This window comes from Haemorhous mexicanus, chromosome 2, assembly GCF_027477595.1.
Source record: "Haemorhous mexicanus isolate bHaeMex1 chromosome 2, bHaeMex1.pri, whole genome shotgun sequence".
NCBI lineage: Eukaryota > Metazoa > Chordata > Aves > Passeriformes > Fringillidae > Haemorhous > Haemorhous mexicanus.
Window position 1 is genome coordinate 81,431,146 of NC_082342.1, and position 26,593 is coordinate 81,457,738.

The 26,593-nt window shown below is 38.2% G+C and overlaps 1 protein-coding gene across 6 annotated transcripts in view; it reads right to left on the reverse strand.

Annotated features, from left to right (window-relative positions):
- The window catches only part of ABCC4 (ATP binding cassette subfamily C member 4), a 141,321-nt gene that overhangs the window by 46,710 nt on the left and 68,018 nt on the right, over positions 1-26,593 (reverse strand). For all 6 annotated transcript variants that reach the window (XM_059839227.1, XM_059839226.1, XM_059839225.1 and 3 more), the window contains one exon: positions 17,225-17,304. In XM_059839227.1, coding sequence (XP_059695210.1) covers positions 17,225-17,304 — 80 coding nt within the window. The remainder of the gene's footprint in view (positions 1-17,224; positions 17,305-26,593) is intronic.

Sequence of the window (26,593 nt, forward strand, 5' to 3'; positions counted from 1 at the left end):
ACCAGGTCAGGAGAAAGTGGGCTTTCTCTTCTCAAAGGACTGCATTGTGAAATGCTACAAATAAGAACAAAATGTTACACACTGCAAGAAGTGTCATAAAAGCCTAGTTTCACCAGGTTTACTAGAGTGTAATGTAACAGGTGAGGTAAACCTGACTTTACTCTTAGAAAACTAGATATAATGAGGAAAACTCTGCTGCTTAGGACAGAGGATCCTGGCCCAACTTTCTGAAACAAATCCTCCATTTCCTTCAGACCCCTTCACATCTTCAACAAACTTTCAGTTTGAATACGCAGTCAAAACCATCATCTGCACACAAACTTCATGCAGAACTCAGATGCATATGAATGAATGTATGGCAGGAGTCCTGGTATACTATAATTAGGATGTGCCCATTTGTTCCTTAAAAAGGGGGGAAAAACCCAACCCATACAAAAATAAACCCATACGGTACCAAAACCAGACTAATCCTAGCTCAACCTGAAATTCCTGTGTTATTCTCATTAATATATTCCTTAGCAATGACAATATTTTCTAAAGATTTTTCATTTTATGGATTGTACAGCAGCCACCTTCTTCATCACCTCATACAACACAGAAGTGAATTCCAGCTAAATTTTGTGGCTGCCTGATTTTTAGATTCCAAAAATGCATTAGTCACCACTGGGTGCCAGAAATATACGTATGTCTTGGAGCAAAAATGCTTCCATCCCTTCAACTTTTCCAACTCAGTGCTCATATAAAGCAACACATCAGCTAAGGCAGGTACCAGAGAGTTACCTGGGTTTTCAAACACTTTCAGTGGAAGTGTCTAAGACACACTGCATTTCCTGCTGCATTTCTGGAAGCACACCAAGGCCAAAAATAAGTACAACCTTTACCCCTAAATTTGCTTTTTTTTCCCTTCAGGCTTCTTTGACCTAACCCTAATTTGACCTGACCAGAGAGCAAACGCACACCCCTTACACATTACAACTGCATGAGTCAGCTGTAGGCTTAGAGGTCTTAGCTCATGAAAGAAGATTTATCAGTGTTACAGCCCTCCATCTCATAGATCCTGAAAACACATTTTAGGGGCTCAAAAACCTATTAAAGAAAATTGCTAAAAGGTAGGCATGGGAAAGGAGCTCTGGAGGAAGCTGCATTACCACTGCTCATCGGTAGGCTAAGGTGTTGATAGCATCATGTTGTTTGACCTTCTAGATACACACAGCAGATCACAGACGTTTTACCTAGATTTCATCAGGAGGAGGCAAGGTGGCAATGAGAGTGCACAGTGTGTCACCTGGATCAATTACGCACATGGCTGTGTCAGCACAAAGCAAAACAAAGCACCCTGGGCTCCTCACCAGCACTGCCATCAGCCCTTCTCTACCTTCTACTTCTCGGGCATTCCTTAGAGCCCTGTAAACGTATTTATTTTTTACTGTGGGGTGAGGAGAAAGGACATAAAGACTCCTGACCTCCTACAAATTTTCTCCCACTCTAGATCTCTGCTTTCCTCAGTAATGCTCATTATCTCTGCCAAGCCTGCCAGCCATCCACACGCTGGCCAGGTTCTAAAGGTTCCCTCACCTCCATCCTTATCAGCAGAGACTAAAGTCCACTCCTTCCTTCCTGTTCCAAACTCACTCCTGAATCTGCTCGATGCATCTGCTGCCTTCTCCCTCCATCACTTCCTAGACAGTCACAAAAAAGCTGTTTCTGAAGTACACAGTCTCCTCGTAACGTCAGCCGCAAATCTCAAGTCAAATGTTGAGGAGAGCTGCTTCAAGGAAAAGGATTCTGAGGAAAACAAATGCTTCTTAATAAAAAACAAAGAAGCCAAACTGAAGTTTGGTGATGATAATCTACAATATGTTGCAAAGTGCCAGTGGGGGTGGGAGTGGGAGTAAAACTATTAAGATCCAGCTCGTGTAAACAAAGCCTTGCTGTGGCAGAAATACAGGGAAGGAAAAGATGGTTAGGATGACTAAAGTAAAAATCTGACACCGCCTTTGGAAGGAATTTTAGATGAGCCTGCACCACCTTATCATTATAAAAATTTATGATAGGGTGGATCAGTCATGTGTGTTCTTTTTTTTGAAAACCAAACTTGCATATAAATTAACTCTTAATGAAGTAGTCTGAAAGCCAGACACAACCATTTGCAGACTGTAATCATGTAGTCACTGCGTGAGGTAAGGCAAAGGTTTTAGCTCCTGAATTTCACAAGAGACAACCAACCTTTGCAGGTGGAGACCGCCCCAGCTTCTACCAGCTTCACTGTGTGCAAGCTGCAGGACCCAAGATAATCAGCAGGGTGACAATAATGGTAACATGACTGTCTGGTGTCTCTCCTCTCTGGAGACAAACAGCAAGAAACACTCAGGATTGGGTATCTAGACTTCTCATGGAAGAATCAGCCTACAGTGGAAAGTTGCATCAAAAGTCCAAGATTTTCCTACATAAAAGAAATATGGTCTACAAACCAAGCACCTTTTAATGTATTTCTTAATTTTAACTTTCAAAATGTAATGACTGCCTAGAAAGAAACAGTTTAACTGAAAAAAAGAGAAGAAACACAACCATAACAAAAACACAGTAGCTGAAGAATCACATTTTACAGCTATCTGCACGGTATTTGAAACAAGGCCACCTTGCGCAAAAGACAACAGATGCACTGGCTACCAAGACAAAAAAAGACCTGGATAGTTTCAGGAAAAGACCATGGCTTCCAAATGGAGACATAGTAACCAATGTCCACCTTCAAACTTGCTTCAATTTCCCTGGAGAAAGATGAATCTCTCACACATAGCCAGCACACAGTCTATCCCTAGAGTACAGAAAAGCCCATGTTGTTTCTGTTGGGAGTTATCCCCTCGCTTACAAGAGTCCTGAGAGATTTCCCTCATGATTTGGTCAGTCACTCCATTTACTGTGGCTTTTTTTTCCTTAAAAATCTCCTCTTTTACTGCAGCAGGCATACCCAACGATAACCCTCTGGGGAAATGAAAGCTCTGATCAGCATGTTCACTGGAGAAACAAGCTTTCCCTTCACCATCTCCATTATTCTTACAGGTGCTAAGAGTGGTATTCTGGAGTTTCTATCTCAAACAGGTCTTGATCTAGGAATAACAGGTATTTCTGTATCACAGCCACAGAACAGAAAAACCTGGTATAGGACCGACTACCATAGGAACCACACTATTCTGGACTTGCAGTCATTGACCTGGTAGGACCTCCCATCAATGTGAGGAGCCCAGGGGATGGGATTCAAGAGTCCAGATGTGGCTTACATAGTGAAACTCCTGTCCCAGTTTAACAGTTTAGAACTGATGAATAGAATAGTAAAATTGTTTAGACTGGAAAAGACACTAAGATCCTAGAGTCCAATCCTTAATGCAGCACTGCCAAGTCCCCCACTACACCATGTCCTTAAGCATGGTCTGTGCATCTTTTAAACATGTCCAAGGATGGCAGTAACTTCATCTAACCTTTAAGTGCATACCTAATGACCCTGTGGTTTAGTATTTTGCTACAGTCCACTAACTGTATTTACTTGGTGCCCTCTGACTACAGCAAAGGAGACATCTAAAGCCCATCAAGGCTAAAGTTTGATGAACTAATTGACAGTCAAATCCCATGCAAGAATAACTGCAGCATTCCAGGATTGGTTTTACCAATACTTAAGCAGAAGCCAAGTACACCTACTCAGCCCCAATTCCCAAATGCTACTCCCTGGGCCTCAATATACATTCCCAAGGATTGTATTAGCCCATGGAACTGCCACAAAGCCATACTAATTTAGTAGTAGCAAAGGCACATGTCCTCGACTTCAGTTTGAACCTTCACTGCATTAACTGTAGGCACTCTCAGTCAGGCTGTGCTGTCTGAAGTAAAGCCATGTCAAGAAACTACAAAACCCCACTCTGTTCATACTTGCTTGGCATCACCCTTCCTCCTCCTTCTCCCCTACCCCTGACAGAAATTATTTCCTTGTTGACTCTGCCAAATAACTGCATGTACAATCAATCCTTAATCCAGTTCTGACATTTTCTTTATCCTTGAATGCTTTTTTTTTCCCCCTTCAAACAGACTTTTTCAAACCAGACTGTCTGGACTGACTGACCTGCATCTCTACTAAAGAAAAACTGCACAGGTGGCTGGTTACACTGGGACACCAGAAGACAAGTTTCCTGGGAAGATGACATTGCAATGAGAAGATCAGAGTGATAAACACTCTACTCAAGCCAGCTCCACCCAGAACCACAGTGCAGATTTTCTGCATTTTTCCCCTTTATTACAAAAAGCCACAGGAAACATCCAAAGAGAAACTGGCACCTAAACAATTCTATTTCATTTTACTCACTTATAGCAGCTGAGTTGAGGTGAGCAGTCTTGTGTTCAAACTACTTCTTAAATAAAATTTATGGGTTTTCTTTTGGAACAGGTTAAAAATAAGTATATATGGTTGTTTATACTATTGCTTGCACCAAACTGTCAGGAATACATTTGTCTTCAGCAAAAATGCAAGGTAGATTTATGAGTACAGGATACTCATAAAGAGTATTTAAGAATACTTAAATATTGTATATCCCATATACACATGGGATATACAATATTTAAGTGGCGTCTCTGACAATGTCCTTTTCTAAAGCAACCAAGGACAGCAATCTTTGACAGGAATGACAGCTCTCAATCAGTATTAATTCAACTTTAGGAAAACGTGCATCCACAGGAAAATATGGAATTTAAAGATCATGACAACCAATGCACTGAAAGGGGGAAAAAATACACAGCTAGATAAGAATGAAAATTATAATTTCAGATAAATTGAATGAAGAAAGTAAGAACTAAATACTGCCAACTCTAAAAGCTTCAAAAAGAGCAAGATCATCTTAGGTCCTGCGAGACGCTCTCATCTCCTCTCAATCCTATTTGCAATTAGTCAACAAGGGGTTACTGAACTAAATCAATATGTCACTGCAAATGGGCTGAATACATCTGCCAGAAATGTATTCAAAATTTCCAATCACATCCTTAATGCTAGCACCTCCTATTTGTTCTCGTCTCTACAAGACAGTCCTTCTGGATCACTGTTGTTCCAAGTGAACAAGCATATACTGAGCTCCTCAGGGCAAATGTTTTCTGTGCCACCAACATGCTCATTCATTTGACTTGGCATGCATTTTGTCATTAAGTGAGAAGCCTTAATATTTGTTTGAGGTCACAGCAAACTGTGCGCAATTGTTCTTTAACAAGTGACCTTATAATAAAACGGGTGTTTTCTTTAATGCATTGGCACCACCACCACTCTCATATTCAAACAGTATCCTATCATCAGTAATCTCTTACCCTTCAAGAAGTAAGATAGAAATAGGTTCTCTGGGCACCCTGGGCCAAGAGGCTTAACTGTCTCATGCAGAAGTTGACTGTAACAGCAGTTTTCAGAAATCACAGTCCGTACGTTGTCTGAGACTTCCAGATATGATGCTTTAGAAACAGACACATAACCAGCTCTGGACTTGGTGATTCTGACAGACACTTGAAACACTCATCCCTTAAAACTCTGCACTATATTCCTACAACATACACAGTTTATATTCTTTCTAATAATAAACTATCTTCACTCATGTAAGAAGTTTTTTTGCCAGGGTTCTTCAGCCACGGTAGTAAGTTACTTCCAGCTAATACAGATTTTCCATGGAAAAAAAAGCTTTTATCAGAGCCAAAGCTACAGCCTCTACTTAGGCATGCAGCTCCAGCTCATACCCACTGTACAGGGAAACCAACACTGTCATACACAAAATGACAGTGCCAATAGCCATTCTTGTAAACAGCTGTGGACAATGTATTTTTGTATTTATAAGCAGCAGAATCTTGAACAGGATCTTCGATTTTCTGAAGTGTTCCTTGTTCGTTGCACCTTGTGCCCCCTAAGCACATCTGCACAGAAGTGTTCTCAATGATTTGGGCAGCAAGTCACAACTTTGCAATGAGATCTATAGGAAAGTGAGAGATCTTCCTGAAGTCACAGGAGTTAGTTATAACTTCCCTGTGATTTCCCCATATGAACAATATAAAGAGTTAATATGCTTCTGCTGCTCAACAGTGCTGTTTGTCTCATCTCCTGTGAATAGGCCTTGGCTATTTTCATATATTGCTCTTTTCCCAAGGCACAAAAAGTGCACACACAAGAACTATTCACATAAACTACAGTGGTCTTTGTAGCATAAAAAATACATTTTATCTTCCTGTGGAACACCTCAGATGCCGAGCACAACTTTACATGGTAGCTTGAGGAAACAGCATTAATCAGTGAGTGTAGCACGTGCACACATACATGCTTTGCTTTCTCTGCAGCTCTTGCCAGAACCTGCCTGAAACACTACAGAAAAATGTCTGGCATTATCCAACATTCCCAGAGTTACTCCTCAGGTAGCAGAAAGCATCTCTTTTCCATCATGTTAATTTAGAGGGTTTACGCCTCCAATATCCACCCCCATTGCCAAGTGGGGTTGTTTTGTTGGCTGCTGCCCTTGCTTCAAGATTCCCAGAAAAAGGCATTTTTGTATCTATCTCCTCTGTCAGTCCTTGCTGTTGATTAACTGACATTTTCAAAGGAAAATGAAGAATGGCTTGACAATTTTTGCTCTCCTCCCGCCTCTTAGAAGTAATTTCCACAATGTTTCCCCAGCTATATAAACCAAGACAGCCCTACTGAGCACAGAGCCTAATGAAATCAAAACATCTGATTCAACAATGGGTATTTTACTCCTTAGTACTGCTACAAGTGGTGTATTTTCCATTTTGTCCTTTATTCACATGTTTAGCACTTTACCAGAAGAGGCTGATTCACTGATCTTAGTCTTAGTCTTATCCCACTCAAAAACCCCTTTTGAAAGCAGATGTTATTTCAGTGAAAATTATGGAGAACATATACATAGAATGAAAACAAAAAACCCCACAGAAATCTCACTGCTTTCAGGCTATTAGGATGCAGGGGGCAGATCTTACAGGCCAATATAAAATGATGCAAAAAATGCATAGTAAAAGGACTGGGAAAAGTTAGGCTGTTTGACACCATGAGTACAAACTGTGAGTGCTGGGGGACTAAACAGGGAAAGGATCACAGAAAGCAGCTCATGCCCTCCACGAACAGCATCTCCTACTGCCGCTGCTGGAGAAAAACCACTGACCCAGACAGATCACTGATGGCATTAGTTCATGTTCTTAGGGTCTAGCCCATTAACTTACTTGCTGAAATACTGTTCCCTCTTCCTGTGAGGAATTCCTCTGAGCTAACAATGATATCACCTTTTCACTCACGTTATGCACTTTTTTTCTTTTCAGTTCTTTAAAATGTTTAGCAAAACTCTGCTTACCAAGACACTGCTACCCCACATGTCACAGTTTTGCAAACTTTGTCTTTGAGCCCTGTACTTTCCTGCTTCAGGTCTCTTGTCCCCCATGACCATAATGCCAGAGCAGCTGTGCACCCTCCTCAAGAATACCTCATTTTCAACTGCATGACCTTTTCTGCTCAGCCAAGTCTAACTTTCACCAGAAGTTAATTCTGGGTCTTTCAGCAACTTTAAAAGCTTTGTGCTACATTCAAACTGCGGGCTTTTCTCTTAAAAAGAGTATCAATTCCTCAGTTACACAGCTCTTGTGCCTTACAGCAACTACAAGCTTTTAAGCATTTTACTGTTGTTCTTGCTATTTAGAAATACACTACTCATGTATTTATTTTTAGGTGGAATGAAGAACTACTCCTATTTCTGTAAATACCACAACAGCCTCTCTGCCCCAGCTAAATGAAAACTATGAAAAATATTAAGGACTACAGCATCAGCTATCCTAAGAAATAAAACTACCTTCTTTTTCCTTCAGGTCACACGCTTTCACAGGAGATATGCAAAAAATGCTTTCTAAGCTGTCCCTGACATTTTCCCCTTAACTTTCCCAGAGCTTTGCCACTTGGATAGGGCTATAAAATACTACTTTCCTGTTCAAAATAAACTCCTGACTTGTAACTTTTCAGTACTACATGATATCTAGTGATCACTCACCTCCAAAAAGTTGAACAGCAGTCTGATGCTTTCAGCATACTTAAACTAATCAGCACCAGCCTCACTCCACCACCAGCAGGTTTCACCCAGCTCAGCTGCCCTGTGCATGTCCAGAACCCAGTGAGTAAAGAGAAAATTCCAGCAGAATTATAATATTTCTGGCTACTGTAAAGTGTTAGGAACAAACATCATTTACTGTCATAAGTGTGTGCTCATTCTTTATGTGTTACAAATATGCAGCAAACCATCAGGAAGATTTTTCAGAAGCTTTATTTATCACAAACCATCAACAAGGGCACACTTACGAAAGTAACTGATAGCTAAGTTGGATCTGATCCCAAAATCCAAACTATTAGTGGAAAACTGAAAAATTGTTTTTTGGAGTGTTAAGTTGAGTTTGACAGAAGGGTGGACAACTGAACCAACTACCAAACCCAGCAGTTTGATAAGAAGACCTAAGCCCTTTACTTTAGAATACAAGTGACATTCATAGCAAGAGAGCTCTGCTTATTTAAACATTAGACTGATTTTTAAAACCATTAAGAAAATTATTAAGGGATGTGATTGTGAAAGAAAATGAAATAGCTCAGCATCCTATTCTTCCACTGTGCAGGAATAGATATTATTAAGTCCTTGAAAGAGCCTAAATACACAGACTTTTGTATTTCATGAGTACAATCCAAATGAATCAATTTATTTTAAACAGTACAAAGAAGTCCTTTAATGTAGATGTAACAAAAAGATGTAATAAAAAGACATATGACATTCAGTTACCAGCTGAACTCTCATATTTTGTCATACAGAACTGCCGACACTGCAGTCTCCTCTACCTTTTGACAAACAAACACATCTGGAATTTTCAAATCAGCTGCAGAGTTCACCAAGTTGCCACAGTATCAGCTTCAGCAAGAAAAAAGTTCTTACATTGTGCAGATGCACACATAACCCTGGCAGAACATTTCTGTGAGATGAAGTCTTTATTTTTGCTAAAGATAATTCCCTGTCCCACATGTTTGTTTTGGGCATAAATATGCATGATGATTTAATACACACACACACAAAAACACACAAGTGTCAGCAACATGGCTCAGTAATGCAAATTACCTCCAAGTTTCTCCTTCCTTTTTGAATCAAAAGTGAAATCTCCAATCCTTTTGCCGAACAGTGAAATCCTAATTTGTTTGTAAGCAGACACTGCCCTATCTATAGTGTATCAGTAGTTAAAGGCAATCTAGAAGATTTGTACTTATCACCATTTGGAAGAGGATTGTTACACTCTGTGACTGACAGCAGAATTATAATATTTCTGGCTACTGTAAAGTGTTAGAAATGTTAATGATTTTCAGAAGTCTTAAAACTTATCACCACTCTGAGACACAGATAAGATAGGCTGTGATAATGCTTACAAAGTCAGGGAAATACTAATGAACCTATAAAAACCTATAACCTATAAAATACATATAAAATACCTATAAAATAATAATAAAAATTCCCACTCTAGCTCTAAAAACAGCAGTAGTATATACACAAACAAAGACCAAAAAGAAAAAGAAAAAACAACAGAAAATAAGTTCACTTGCATACATAAATACACTTAGAGAATATTTCTTTGCGTTCTTTCACAAAAAAGAAAAGCAAATGAGAAAATACCTTCCAACAGATATGAACATCCCCAAATGAACAGAATCTCCTTCTGGAACTTTTACAAATTCCACCTTAACCAAAGTGGGGAAATTTCCAAACCACACAGAACAGGGGGAAGGAACATCACTGGACTTCCATACCACTATCCTGCTTTCTACTATCTAAAAATATATTGAAAGTCATCTGATAAAGAAAACAGAAAAGTCCATTTGGAGAAGAAATTATTTACACCTGACTGTATTTTTGTATTTACAGGATCCAACTATCAAAATACTGCAAGAACAAGCACCATTAAATCTCAACCTGCTAAAATGTTAGAGAAATTAGGATAAAGACTGCACCTCACAATGCTCATATGCTCTAGAAAAAGACAGAATTCCACTAATTGAAAACTAGCTTCATTTTTCAAAGCACTATATTCAAACCACCTGTATTCCACAATGAGAAAATGAAAGGAGCTCAGTCCAAACCTATGACCTACTTTTACCACATAAATGCAGAAGTGCAAAAACTAAAAGGAAAAAAACAAAAGCAGTAAAGGAGGCAAGAGGACAAGAAGGTAATGACACCACATTTTCAGTATTATTTTACCTTCTTTCCCATATCAGATAAAGTGTTGCATCTTCAAATTTTATTAACACCAAGTAAATAAACACCCTAAAATATTAAAGCATTTACATTACGTTCCTACACAAATTAGCTTTGTTACAAGTAGTGATCTCTGCTGCCTTTACACTAATGTGTGGACAATTGCATGTATACCTAGTCTTAAAAAAATTCTACAAATTAACATAAATAGAAAAAGAATTAAAAAAAAAAAAAGGGGGGGTGAGGCAAAGGCTTAGGCTGGGGATACACAGCCACTGTAGTGAGAACAGACCATAGCCTTCCCTGGAAAGCTGAGGTCCATATATAAACAGGAATTCACCCATTAGCAGTGACTCCAGACTTTACACATTTTATCCTGCACACAAACCACCAACCTGAGTAAATATTCAGTCTGAAGGATGCAAGATACTCACCCTTCCATTCAAAGGAATGTGATGACAGGTACAAAATAAAGAACAGCAATAGCTTTGGCATAGATTATCTCCCACTGCTGGTCACCATCAACAAGACTAATTGGCTACTGAGATTTAACAATCAAGACATTCAAGGACAGAGAAAAAAAGGTCAATAAAAAACTGCATTATTTAGACAAGTGTCTGTGCTAAACTCACAGCTTCTGCATGTTAGCCTTGGAGACGCAAATGCAACCCAAGTCTCCTCTTCCTCCACTACTTCCCACCCCTTTTGTTTGCTTGCTTGTTTTTAACAAGTGAGTGAGGTTAATTTAAAAAAAAATGACCAAAACTGAAAGCACATGCAAATACTGCATGATCACAGCAAAAATTAGGATCTTATTGCAATGATAATTTTAACTTTTTCTAAAACTAGAGCTCAAAAGTTACCAATGAAAAAATATATATCCCTATTACTTTTTTTTTTTTAGGTTTTAACTAGTCCTTCATTGTGCAATAGCGAGATGCCCTTAATATGCATCTTGGGAAGGTACAGCAAGAAAAAGTCCTGTAAGGTTTCAGTTGCCAAGTGTTACCAGGCAACTGTTTTGTGTTTCAATAATTTATTTATTTTTCATTTAAACCTCAGCACAGCAAAACTACCATGATTCAGCAGAAGGGAAGCTAAAAGTATCCAAGGTATTCACAGGTCTGCACCAGGCTCAACAGACTATACTGACATTTTTAACACAGATCCCACTACTGAGGGGACAACACACTGCTGATCATATTTTGAATACACACATGCAAACACACAGAAAGAATTCTTCTTTAATGAATAAAAATATCTCTCAAAACTCACACATGCATACAGACTAAACTCAGCTAAACTGGAAAAAACAACGCAACAAACGCCTCAGGAATCCCACCTCTCACAGAAAGCACAAAATAACAACGTCATTGTTAAACTAAAAGATCCTCAAATTCCTTCTACACACTTTCCCTGACATCCCCACACAATGAAATGCAGGGGTCAGTGGTACTGAAACAAGGAACGGCAGTTCCACCCTTGTGCACATACGAAAGCAAGTGACCCAAGCTATTATTCCAGTCTGAGGCACTTTTTGTTCCTAATATCCAGATGCAGCAGCTTTTTTTTCCCCCTTTCTCTTTTTTTTTTTTTAAAGAAATGACTGTGGACACCTCCTTCACATTTTCCTTTTCTTCACTATTTTCACTCCATAAAGCTGCAGTCAATGTGTTTTGTGCGCAGTGAGAAGGGAATGGCACATTCAGTGGTGGTCTCAGCCACAGCCTACATTGGTGGCTCAAGTAGTCTCAGGATTAGGTCTTTGTGTGTGATGAAAGGATATGAAAAGTCAGTTATTTAAACTCAGTCAAGCTGTTGATTTTGGGGAGGAAAAAGGTTTTGCAATTCAGTTTTCCTCAATAAATCACTGCCCTTTTTCAAGGGCAGCTGCAGATAGTTCACATGTTCACAGTGTTCTCCAGAAACAAAACAGATCATGATTTTTTAACTCCTCCCCTCAATCTAACATAGGGTAAGAAATCAAAATGAAGGGGCCATCACATTAATTACTCAAATTCACTTGAAACTAAAGCAGAAAATCAACTCTATTAACAAGTAATAAGATCACTGAAAAAATACAAAAATTACAAAAAACTACAGAGAAAATCACCCCTTTAAAACTTATCAGAATAATTTACAAAACCAACAGGAAGTCTTAAATATATTTCACCGTCCTATGTACTCAATCAGTTTACAGACATAATTTCCAAGCAGTAGTTTATCAGTTTGGGTACTCATCTGGCAAAGTCTGAGATCAGAGTTTAAAGATGTTAAGCCTCTGTAGATCTATCTTGAGTCAGAATATGATTCAGCATTTGATGAGGTCTCAAAACTACAGCATCCAAAACACTGGCCACTTAGGAATATCTGGGCTAATGTGCATAAACCACTATTAAATATATTGGATTCTTAACTCCTAATACCCCCTCATTAGTTTAAATTCCTAATATCCTCTTGAAATTTTATTCTATTTCTTGGCTGACCTTTTCACCAATTAGTGCACTGAGTTTTATTAGTGCTGCATTGAGGTAAACATTGCCCAGAGAAGCTGTGGATGCCCCATCCTTGGAAGTGTCCAAGGCTAGATTGGATGAGGCTTTGAGCAGCCTGGTCTAGTAAAAGCTGTCCCTGTCCCTGGCAGGGGGTTTGGAACTAAATAGTCTTTGAGCTCCTCTCCAACCCAAAGCATCCTGTGAGCCTATGATTTTACACATCAGACCCCACACCTACCAGTGAAGTCCACATCCTCACCACCTTATACTCCCACAGAGGTCAAGGCAGAACATTTATATCTAAATAAAGTAGGTGTTTAAATCCTCTTAGAAAGTTTTAAAGCACTGTATTGGCCTCCACACAAGTTGTACCTGATGAGATTGTAACTTAGCTGGAGAACAGCTGCCAAAACCACATAACTCCAGTTAAGAAAAAGAGAACAAGATGCAGACAGAGGCTAAGGAGGCTAACAGTAATTAAAAATATGTAAGCTTACCAAAAAAAAAAAAAAAAAAGCCAAAACCCCACCTTCATCACCAAACAAGTTAATTCAGCTTTTTGATGATTTTAGTCAACCTACAAACATTGATTACTACTCGATTTTACAAATAAATTTAATGCCATATTTAGTAGAAATAACAAGTGTCATGCTGAACATAGCGCTGCTTTCTAGTTTACTTTTTTAGGAGAACTGGTACAGAACGTTATGGTCAGCCAGAATTCATTACAGAAGGTAAGACTCAGGCTTAGATTGCAGATTTTGAAGGTTTTTTTCACTTAAATGAACTTCAATCTGGACTCTAACCATACCATTAAAGATATCTTAGCTGAAACACCTAACTTAAATTTTGCTTTCTTCTCAATTTTTCTACTTCACATCTACCCACAGCATTCTGTTCCAGCCATGTAGTCAAACATGGCCATAAACATGTTCTCATAAAAGAAACTTATTTTTAATTCATAGACCTTGTGGATACAGCTGTAATTTCCACAAAACACAGTCAGCTGCACTAACATGAGATGCCTCATATGCTGTTAAAATTCATAAGAAGAAAAAAATTATTGCCTTCCAGTGAGGACTGCTTCTCTTCCCTTCAACCTCTCAAGACACGTGTGCTATATTTTGGTGCACTTCAAACCAAAGAATGAAAATATGGCAGAAAACTTTAAATGCAATGCGAGTAGCTACTTTGGGAGATATTGCAAAGCCATGGTTTTGTAAAATCTAACCAGATTTTCAAAAGAAAACACAAGGTTCATGATGGATCTTTGTGCTTGCTGCATACTTTTAATCTTTGCATTAACTAGAAAGTGCACAGAGACTATCCACTGACTTGAAAATCTTTATTCTCCTTAATTCAACAGAAGATGTAAAAAATTAAACTCTTTCTGTTCAAAGAATTAATTTTCATCCAGTTTAGCTGTCTAAACGAATAATGCTCATTATGGCTGCAGTGCAGTGTATAAATCTTATTACCTACTCCAAAAAGAATGTTATCAATTTTTAGCATTGCTTAAAATATCTGTATTTTGTATAATTACAAAATTCTTGAAATTAGAAGGTGGCATTTAATTATTTATTTATTGGTATTTAAATTGGCTCATGCTGTAGCTTTTGAGTGTCCAATCACATTGTATTTATTTGTGCTGAAATTACACACTCACTTGCCAATACAGTAAAAGGGTGGAATGCTCCACAGTGATCCTAGCAATAACTCTGAAAAACGACCACTTCTTCAATGCAAATCCGCTCAAGAAAAGCTTCTACACACAAAGTAAGATGAACCAGTTACTGCATTGTTTATTAAGTTTCACTTGATTCCTCCTGACAACCATTTAAACAATGAATGTTGGGAAATGTCTCTCAAAGAATCAAAAATAATGGCTGGGATCAGGGCTTTTATATCCAGCTAATACTGTTTTTAGAAAGGAGAAAATATTTCTTCCTGAAGGGATTATAAGAAGTGTTATAAAAGACACCTGCAAACAAAACAAGTGACAAAAGATCTCTATCATTATTGATAACAGTTATCCTTTGTAAAAATCTCTGCTTCATCCAAAATAAATATATATTTGCTCTTGAATTACAAAAGCATCCACTAAGCAAGAAGCCTGCTGATCGAGAAGAGTAAATTTTAGAAAAAATGCCAAGAAAAAAGGGGTTTTTTTCTTATGGATAGCAGTGCATTATTAATCAACAGTAAGATCCTGAATTTTCTTTTCTGATGCCAAATAGAGAAGGCAAGCTTTGAACCACAGTGTCTTTTAAATACTCTATTGGACTTGTAAAATCTACTTTGTTTTTTGGAAAGCAAAAACTTTTCACTTAAAAAACAAACTCCAGAATATGACAAATAATTCAATAGCCAATTTTAAAAAATCCACATAAATTAATCAAGATGAAGGAAATGTTTACCAAATGTGGTTTACAGTAGGAGCCTGAAAGAAGAAAACAATCACATCTAGTGAAGCAGCCTTCATCTTTCATTCCAGACCCGCTCAGTTTTGGAAAGCACACACTGCCTAAAGGATCAATACACTGGTCACTGACTAGCTTTTCCAGTGTGCTGGTAGATGATTCTCTCTGTACACTCTGTACCATGTGCCATGCACACAGGGTAGACACTCTCTCAGCCTTCTTTTGAAGCAGAGATCCGTTTGTTCTGTCAAAAGTAAGACAGTGCAATTCTCAAGACAGTTTGCTTCAGGGTCTGCTCCCAAAAGGAAGTATGGACAGGATCACACCAATGCGGCTCCCTCTGCTTTTGCAGACTTCTGTAACATTTTCCCAGCAAATTCTGCATCCTCAGACAACCCCACATGCCTTTAAACCACATGCCAGAGCGTGCAAAACACCCACTCAGTTTCTTGCTGTAAAACCACCATGTTGTCTTGCAACACAACCCTCACATTACTATTGCAAAGGCACAGAACTAAAGAAAATGGTCAATCATTTTATCTCAGGACCACAGGAAACAGAGGATGCTCTGGCCATGAGCAGTACATAGTGTGAACACATACACAGTGCAGGACAGATGGGTTTGACTTTGTGGATGGCAAACCGTATGCTAAGAGAAGATGATAAGGATTGCAGAACAAACTGAACTTCCAGTCAAAAAGAAAGGCACACATGCATAGTTTCAAGACAGCTGAAATAAAGATATTCTGTCTAATAAGACAGTTAACGAGACTGAAGAAGACTTAGAATCTGTGTAAACAGCAAAAATTTAATTGTTTTTATAAAAAAGCCATATTGCACTTTCAAGAAGAATTTAAATTTAATTAAATTAAATTCACCATGAATCAAAAATCCTTATATTCACTGTAAGCAACTCCCTAACTCACAAAAAAACCCCAATTACTGTAATTGACAGGTAAAATACACCACGTTTCTTTCTTCCCCAAAATGACACTTTAAAAATGTGAAAAACAAAAAATACACCTCAATTTCAGTTACTTCACTAAACTCCAAAAACCACTTTATCTTAGTAGGCATTTCTACTCCTTGGAATATTTTTTTTCCTATTTTTAAGAGTTCAGCAAGAACAATATGATTAAACTGTTCAACCTGAAATGTCTTTAAGTCAAAACAGGGTTTAGATCCTGAATAAGTTATTTTTAAGAGACGAAACAAAGCTAGAAATAGCACCCTAAGAAACATTTCTGACCTCAGCATGACAGGTGTGATCCACTAAGTGGATCCAGATAATCCACTAAGTCTTTTTTTATCTAGCCTCCACAATTCTGTGTATTCTGTGATTCATGTTATTTTCATACAGTACGATCACTCTTTTTCAGATTTACGCTCCTGCAATTTTTTAAGAGAAAGATTAATAGCAACTGCAACAGAAAAATTACCTTGATGTCATATATAATCCTTTATCATTTCATCATTATCAAAATCTCAATGCTTTGTCCATCTTTCTTTTCTGCAGCAACTTATTTCACTTGTTCCTATTAAGGCTATTATATTCACCCTATTACTACTAATCTTTTCTTTGTAAATAGCCACACCTATTTTAATCCGAAATGGTGTGGTAAGCATTTGATTCTTTGTGGAAGTAGACATGTAATTAGGTTAATCTGTGCTATCTTTTCATGTGAGCTGATTGTTTCTTTACTATGGACATATTTCTTATAACAGCAATAAGCTTGCCAGATTGCTTGAAGGCAAATCAGGAGCAATTTACCAAGCATGTAGCTGCTATGAGCTGAAATCTTGACATAATAGCAAGCTGTGTGTAGCCACTCCTACCTACCAGTTATTACTCATGTTAGCTTTTTACTGACACGCTAAATTTCAACCGCACCTTTCTTTCACAAACAAGTACTTTCCTTCGACTCAGCTACATCTGTGACAAAGAGCTGATCCTCAGCAAAGCACACAGGAATCTAAATGCAGAATGCAGAGCTGAAGTCTCTGACAGCAGCAACTGAATTACCTGCACGAAGTCCAAGAACGTCAAAGGAAGCAAGTCATCCAAGTGGCCAATATCTTTGGAGAAACGATTTAAGATTCTTCCTATAGAAACAGGGTTGAGAAGAAAAACAAAAGGGAAGTAAATATAACTCCTGAAAAGATCCATGTTTTACCACTTCAAAAACAATTAAAAAGAAACAGCTGGACTTTAAAAATAAAAAGACAATTTTGGAAACCCCCATGAAGGGAGTCTCTTACAACCACTGCAATATATTTTGAAGAAGAATAATTTTTTTACAAATGCCTTCTACCCAAATATAAAACCTTCACTTAAGCAGCTGGAAAAAAAAAAATTAAATGGGCTTTGAAGATAATATTTCAACAGAATTTAGCGGGTGAAACACACATGCTTTTATATGCTTAACATGGGCAGGTAAAGGTTTACAGGTCAGACAACCTAATGCAAGTTTCATCAAGCAACATCAGCTGGAATCTGCTCCTATCCTTGACTGAAACTCACTAGTGCATGCATGTCTCAGATAGATCATAGCTGATCTAACTGATCTTTTTTAGCATTTCTGTTCTCACCCCTCGACATTATACATGGATTCAAATTGCAGGCATTTCTAAAATAAAATCTGAGATAGATTTGCATTCATGCAGCCTTACCTTTATACTTATTGAAAACCTTGACAATACTGATCTTTATTAAAGCTAATAAAACGATTTTTAATCTGCTGTCAGTGAAGCATTTACATTTCTCTATTTTCCCAAGTTCTACTTGACTGAAAAAAGTCAGCTACATCAAGACTTCTTTCATAATTAAAGTCACAGCACTGCCACCCATAAGTGGATTAGTATCTTTCTCTATTAATCAGTATCTCTACTCACCAGGAAAGAAACGAAACCAGGGGTGGGAATCTGGCTATTTCTAAGGTGTGTGATGCCCATACATGCATTCACATTGCTTTGTTATCTGCATATATCTTGATTCAATTATACTTTTAACTGGTACAAACATATTCACTGCACTGGCAACAAAAGACTTTTTTTTCCTCCTTTCAAAGGAACTCATTAAACTGAAAGCAAGTTTAAAGTTTCCACACAGTGCACTGGCGACGTAATTTAGAGATAAGAGATACTGAAGGAACTTCTGTAGCAACCATCGTGCTAGTTCTCTGCTCACAGCTCTTTTTCATTCATTCCTTTTTAAGGGAATTTCTGTCGCACACCAAATGATACAGAAATCTTCCTTCTCCTCAGGTCTGGGATATGACTCTGAAGAGAGATACTGGAGGCAAAGAGCTTGTTCTGCAGTACTTCACTCCCCAAGGCAGTTGCTTCAGGCAGCCAACAGCTGAATTGATCCTGTTTTCAGGCTCTGCACACAGAGAGGAAGGGTGTACAGCAGCACAAGACTCAGAAAAATCTCTTTGATCTTTTTCTACTAGGAATATCATGTGGGGATGTTCCCTTTTACTTATATCAGGGTAGACACATCAGAAGAAAGTCCAAGGCAATTTTTAAAAAAGCTTGCTTTTTGCCATGATTTTCTTTCATGGAGACTGGTCACAGAAGAGTGATCAAGCACATGCTGCATACACGCTGTCACTAAGGCTTCTTAATATCCTTAAATATCACATTCTAGGTTATTTTCAAATGCACCAAGACTTCACTGGCAAAAAGAAAATCATTTGAAGAGGTTAAATGCTTCCTGTTGATAGAGGTTTCCTTAGCAGTATGTCCAGGAAGGGCAGATAAGGAAAACTAGGTGGAATAAAAGACTGGGCTCAGGGTATTAGAAATCTGTTCACAGCTTTGTCACTTGTCTTTTGAGTGACTTCACTTTATTTTACAGAGTAAGGAGCACAGCAAGGAGAGGTGACAGTGCTAAGCCCCTCCATGAAAAGCTGTGAGACCCACCAATGACCAGCTGCACACAAGGGCAAAGGATTATTCCCATAGCGAGCAAACCCCACCTTAATTCAGCCTAAGAATCACCTCTTTGCCTTTTAACCCCAAGTAAGTTTTACTTGTAGTGGTTTCAGACTTATTTAAGAAGCCATTGCGCAAAGGCCATCCCACGTGACACTGCCAGGAGGCAGCAGGGTCACTCAGGCTGGCTGCTCTTCCATGGCCACAGCCAGGTCAGCCCCATGCTGGCACCTCCAGCCACGGAGCAAGGCCTGCACATTTAGGATGACTGTGGCTCTGCTCCTCTTCCTGGGAAGTTCTCAGAGCAACGTGGTCATGACAGAAAAGTCAGCTCAGCCAGGCTGTCCCCAGCAATCCCTGGTATCACTGTCTCTTCCTTGTTACCACCAACCACTCCAGTTCCCAGAGGCAATCACGCTGCTAATTGCCAAAACTGAGGTTTTTTGCAACTGCCTTATGGAATTGTTAAGTATAACAATGTTTCTACAGCCTCTGTTTTGACAGTTCTGTGAGCTGCCACTAGGAAAGTGGAAATTAATCTGATGTTATCAATAAAACATGAAAACATCTTTTAATCTGCCTAATCCTCTTTAAAATGTAAATACAGCAATTCTGTAAAATGACACTGACTAAAATTTGAGTGAGCAAAAGAAATGTTATATGAAAAAGACAAACCTTGAAAACTGGAACCTTTCACAGTCCACCTAATACAATTAAACAGTGGCAACATGAATCAGTTGCTTCCCAAATAAACATTAATTTGACTCTCTGATAGCAGAGTTTCACTGTTTTTGAATTCTCAAATTACCGAAAAATTAGTCTATTTAGTGTTTGCACATAGAAAATCAGGAAAATGACACCTGAAGCCATTAAGACCAGGAAAATATTCTGCTTATTGCTAAGAGGTCTGTATCTCCCTCCAGTACTGTTTATCTGGTGACCATTAATGCTTTTCTACAGCTAAAGGCAAGCGACAGACCCACAAGCCTTAGCTTTATTTTTGTCATTGCTGTTCTCCAATTCTACTACCTCAGAGACAGTAGAAGAGAAAATACAAGTCTGGAGATGCATTTCAGATCCTGCTCACACAGATGTAACTGAACTGGCATTTTATACAGCATGTCCTACACAGAAGGAAGGCACAGTAACTCACTAAACCAAGTTCCTTCACCATGTGGCAGGGACAGCAATGCACCTTCAAGCAGAAGTGTTACGCTTTGGAAATATCCACCAGATGCCCCACAGCCATGACAGTATTGCATTCAAAGCAATTGCTTCATTTATAAGGATGTCTACAAGTACAAAAGGTCTGTTTCACAAGGTATGAAGAAACTACTATTTCCACTTACTGGAAGCACAGTAAATCACTGACTTGCTTATGCATAATTAAGCATGCAAGAGAAAACATTCCAGATTTAAAGTTAAACTACCTATTTGGAGTCAGGACTCAAAATGCTTAGAGTTATGACTACAGTGTCCACCAAAATGTGTAAACCTAACTTTTGAGAATGCTTCTTCAGACTATGAAAACTGTTGTACCTGCTATTCAAGACGGTCAGGAGCTGCACAACTTACCTGCCCCCTCACCCTGAAAATTACATTTTCTCTCCAAAACCTCTAAATCCTTCTCTCCTAAACTTACAGACTATCAACATAACCTTGCCACCATAGTTCATATTTCCAAAAACCCCAAACTCCTGAAGTAAGCATCTCTGAGATACATACACATGCCAAGAAACAACAACTCTTAGATCAGTCCAGTATGTCCAATTCACAAAAAATTTTAAGCTCCCTTAATACCTACATCCTTTATTTATCCCAGTAAGGGGCTACAAAAGCAAAAAGAAAATACTACATCTAAAACTTCTAAGTCAAATTTCAGCAAACCACAAACAAAAAAAGTCTTTTAAGAAATCAAGGATTAAGTATGGCAGTGTTACAACAGCATCCAAACTGGTGAATAGTATCTGCTATTTCAATCACTCAGGCTTCCACGCAGTGTGTAGTGTTAGTAGCAAGCTGCAAAAGGGGACGTGCTCTCTTCAGCAGCCTTGTGTTTGTTTTTACATCAAATAACTTAATCAGAACACACACTGTTGCTAGATTTCTTCCGAAGTAATTAAATAACTATTCAATGCCAATTAATCACTGTTAAATAAGGGTCTGTCACCAAAGTGCTATGTACACATTTCAGACTATTTAATGGTCAAATACTTGGCAGTATCAAAGTTAAACAATGATTCATTAAACCTCCTCCCCTACACAATAGTTAGGCTAAACTTGAAGTGAAAGAATCAAAACTCTTTTGTCCCCTGTGAAAAAGACATCAAACCTCAGTATGTGATATTCTTTTCTTCCTTGCTCTGTAAACTGCTTTAATTGCACGAATCGGAATGTGTTCAGGTGCTACAAACCCACTTTGCCTCTGCAGGTGCCTACTGATACTTTGGAATAGATGCTCAAACCTATCATATAAATAATGAAAATACTTGACTGTGCCACACCTTTCTAAAATGTTTATACATACTTTATCATGAAAGAAATATAATCCAAACTGAATCAACACTCAAGATGTAAACACCAGAAAAGGATTTTTTTTTTAAACACGAAACTAGGATCCTCCACTGGAATAGCCAAATGCCATTGACAGTATTCAATGTTGTGCAACCTAAATTCCAATGACCCTAAGAGCAAGAGTACATTATTTCTAAATGTATTTGGCACTTCTAGTACACTTTGTTGGCCAGGGCATTCACTGAAATACTTCTGTGTAATACAATAGAGTAGGCACATTGATTTTCTATACCTTGCAATGAGTTTACAAAACCTTTATACCCACTTGCCTCAACACACATTGCAGAAATACTTTGTCACTACTTCTCTACTTCACTGACTCGCCCCTTTGGAAAAGAAGAAGGGTTTAAGAAAAGAGCCCTCTACAGATGGAAAGACTTTGCCACTTGTGCATGCACGTGTGTGCATGGGTGCGCAGTCTTGGAATGCTTTTCCCCTCAGAGATCAGGCTAATCCTCAGTGCAGGCAATTTTAATTGCATCACACTTTTTATTCCAACATGCAAATGTCATTAATAAATACTGCTTTGCATAGTAACCTAAACTCCTCCATTGCAATTGGCCTAAATATCCCTATCCACGTACTGCATTCACCAGGGGGAAAAAACCATTCAAAATCTCTTAAGCTACTCTGAAGCCAGAACACCCTCACTGCCCAGCCTCCATGGAGAAAAAGTTATATTCTCTTCCTCTCCTTGCTGTAAACTCACAGGAACCTGTCTAAAGCCAGCCTGCAGTGCTAAGAATAGATTCAAGAAGGTACTTAGTCATTTATGTGTAACTAAACCTAAACAACCCCAGCTAGGATTGCACACTTGCTTGAAGGTATGTCACGCCAAGGAGATGCTAGCAAAGGAGATAACCTTTGGATGGATCCATGTCAGACAATCCCAATGCACATACTGTGCAGCCACTGACTTTGCTGAGTGAGCAGAAGCCCCTTGTGTCCCCCACCCCCTTGACACCAGGGTGGCTGGGTGCCACCACTGCAGCATGGGCTTCCTGACCCCAAAGAGAGGAATCGTGCACTCCAGCAGTCCCAATTACAGCCTGGAACACCAAAGCCCTTTCAAAGGGACACCTGGTAGCAAAATAATGCTCTCAAGTGTAATAAAGTGCAATAAAGGCACACTCAGAAAATACAAATATAAGAAACAGCTGTACAGAACCGGGTACATGTAAACACCCGTCCACTGAACTGCACTGAACACACTTCCCATTCTGTCCGTGGTACAAACTGGCAGCTCCCCACAGATCTTGCTGCTAAGCTGTGGCATTCAGCAACTGATAAGCCTTTACCCATGCTCAGTTCACACGCACAAACACACACACCCCGAAAAAAAAGTACTGCAACTACAAGCAGCCTGCCGTTTCATCAAAGCAATGACAAAGTGGATTGTCCATATCAAATGTTGGCAGGAAGCAGACATTACATCAACCTTGTAAAATACAACTATGAAATCAACAAAATAATTAAAGATGGATTACCGACTTTGAAAGGAATTGTAAGTTTGTGAAATATTTCTTCAGAAAGAAATCTGGAAATGCATCTCCTGCATAACTGTCAATTACTGATCTACTCTGGCTTTTCTTCCATATTTCTACAAAGAAACGTCAGAAGGTCTGTTATCTTTTTTTAATATATGTTTAGCACCACATGTCCACACAAACTGCCATATACAGCATTGCTGTCTTCCCCACAGGCATCCTATAAATATAAATAAGAAATTCTACCCCATTTTTTTCTTTAGCAGTCTGAAACTGATAGGAATATTATCACTTTCTTAGACATTTGCAAATAGGCACAGTGGTGCTGGGCCGAAATATGCTGAGACCATAATATCCATTTATCTAAACTGCCAGCATGTAATGAATTCAGGTGGGAAGCCTTCTATCCAAATTAATTTACTACTTGAAAAGGACTTTTTACACAAATGCTGTCAAACAAGAAAACAGTTAGGAAATGAGAAGAAAACGCGAACACTGTGTTTGATCTTATTTTTAAGTGTAGGATTTAAAGGAAGAAGAATAACTATGATAAAGATAAGAATGGGAAACAGGCTTCTTTGGAAATGAATTTTTATTTTTACTGCTGATGGAGACATCTACATTACCTAGTATGAATACACTGTATTCACAACTGTACAGTTGTTTCTGGAGCTTTCTAGTCCATACACACCATTGATTGGAATTACCCCGCAGTGGCAAACCAAAATAGGTCAATGCTCTATACAATTTTTTTTCTCTCTTTGGTTATTTATGTGGTGCAGTCGATTAGTCCTTTTTCCTGGGTGTACTCAGAAGAGCACGTGTATTAACATCTGTTATCGCCAGCCAAAGCTTCCTTACATAAGATACAATGCAGAAATTACATCTAAAGTCTCCACTAAAAACAGAAGCACACAAAGGAAAAACCTTGATTGTGTGGAGGAAGAGGGGGAAGTGTAACTTTCCTTCTTTCAGAAATTGCTTTCTTGGCAAATCTCAAAATACCTTCTGCATTCTAACCGCCTTTCTGATCGTATCTCATTACCCATTAACTAAGTTGGTTACAATTCCAGATGTAACAGCATTTACAAAACAGAATTTATCTTTGGTGCTGTATTATACTTGCTAACAAAGTGATCCCGTTAAAAAAAGTATGCTAGAGTTGGGATAATACAGTCATCAGGAATTTTCTAATTATTGATCCCTGCAATCATACCCTGCAATTGATTGTGAAAGGAAGATTCAAAATCATTTAAAAGTACAAACTCCTGGCAACATGTAAAAGTCTTATGCTAGAACCTGAGTACCAAACTACATCTCTGCTTCATATTTAGAATGACAATGGAAGCAGACACCTGCAACCCCCCCGCCAATCCCTGGAGTAATATCAAACTTCTAATATGTAATCCTGTGATGAAGATTGCCAGAAAAAAGTTCTAACCATTCTAGAAGTTAAACTCTGGATATCCCCTCTGTTTCCTTTTAAACTCATCCACTGAAGCTGTTTTAAGTTATCCTCAGTTTAATGAAAAAATTCTGAAGTTAAACATACTGAAACAGAAAAACCTCACAACCTAAAATGACACCACCACATCTAATGAACTGCCAAAATACAGCAGAACTTAATTTCTGCTGTATGCTTCAACATAAGCAACATCACTTTTAAGTTCCATTTTTAAGGGACACAGTCTAACTGAACAAAAAACAAAGCACAAAAAACCAAACAAACAAACAAAAAGTAACTATTTGCAACTTCTTATCAATTGGCCTTTAAAAAGATGTCACGTTATACACTACTGACTACGTTTTCCATTGATTTTTCTCCACCTTCTTTTTCATGTATTAAGTTACCTACTTCAACTTCTCACGACAATGCAAAGCATCTGTGTAACAGAAACACAAAACATTGCCTACAAAATTTAGTCTTATAATGACTTTCTACTAGCATAATTATGAATTTAATTCTTGGCTAAAATATTTAACCACAAATGCACCCACTTATAAAAGAGCACTTGTGCAGCTTAGTTCTTTCTGCTACAAACCCAGTTTGGGCTGAAAATATGTCCCCAGTGCTGTTTTGCTGGAAAGGGGACTTAGAAAATTTAAACAGAATACTACAAACAGGATGGACTGAAGTATCTGAAGAGTATTTTGCTACTGGAATACTTACATGAGAGGAGGTTACATTCTTTCCTTTCCTCCTCAGAGCATTCAAACACCCAAAGGACCTTATGCTATTAGAGCTATTTTTATATTTGGGAGCTACATATATAAAAATATACATCAACTGAAGAATTAAAATAAAAATGGAAATATATGTCACCTTCCAGATGAGGTTTTTTCAACAACAAAAAGGAGTTCTCCTATGTTATTCATACTATTAAGACATGATTCAGAATAGGCTTTAAATACTGCATTTCAGAAAATATTAAGGTGGACCTCACACAGCTCTTGCAAATCTGCTCATATTTGTTGCTTTTCACATTCTATCTCCTAATAATAATTCTCATAATAAGAATCTTAATTTCTAATGTTCCAATGCTTTTCTCTTCCCCCTCTCTTTTTTTTAATTGGTGTTGAAGCTATGGGGGCTCAATCATCAATCCAGTCTAAAATAACAATGGAGAAATAGGACATTACTGAACATAAAGCATTTGACTCCTGAAATCTTAGTTGAAACTGCTATCTGGTTATCACTGCTATATGGTTATCATTCCAAAAACAAATAATATGCCATTTTTTACCAATCTTATATATTCAGATCCCCATTTATCTTCCTTTTTTTCGGAACCATAAGAGAAAATTCTACAGGAACTGTTTCTTCTGTTTAGAAGTGTATAGGGACTGAATTCTATAGAGGCTGTCTTGGGACAGCCAAGACTTCTGGCCTCCACCTAGCCCACCCAGTCTGAGGATAAAGCCTCTGGACAGGCCAAACAGCAGAAGCATTTCACATCTCCATCTGACTGTAAACTGTTCTCTTTTGCTTGGCATCTTCCTTCAACTTGATTATTCATTTTTCTTTACCTTCAGTTTATTTTTCTTTCTCTCTTCTTCTGGAATATGTGATTGTTTGGAAAGGAGGGATTCTCTCTAAAGGTCATTCATTATATACCCATGTAATGATTCCTGAAACACATTTTCCTTTTTAACTATTCCTACAATTAAAAAAAAGCCACTGTGAATTAAAAAAAAAAAAAAAAAATTAAAAACCACATCGGTTTGGCTATCCAGAATGCTCAACGGATGACACTAGATAATTTTCAATGGGTTCTTTCCTGCCTCACATGGAAGGTCATTACTACAGAACTCAAAGAGATATTCTGGTATAGCTGTCAGAAAGCTCACTTATTCTGCTGTGCAAATAATCAAAGCATTCCCTTGGAATATTTGCT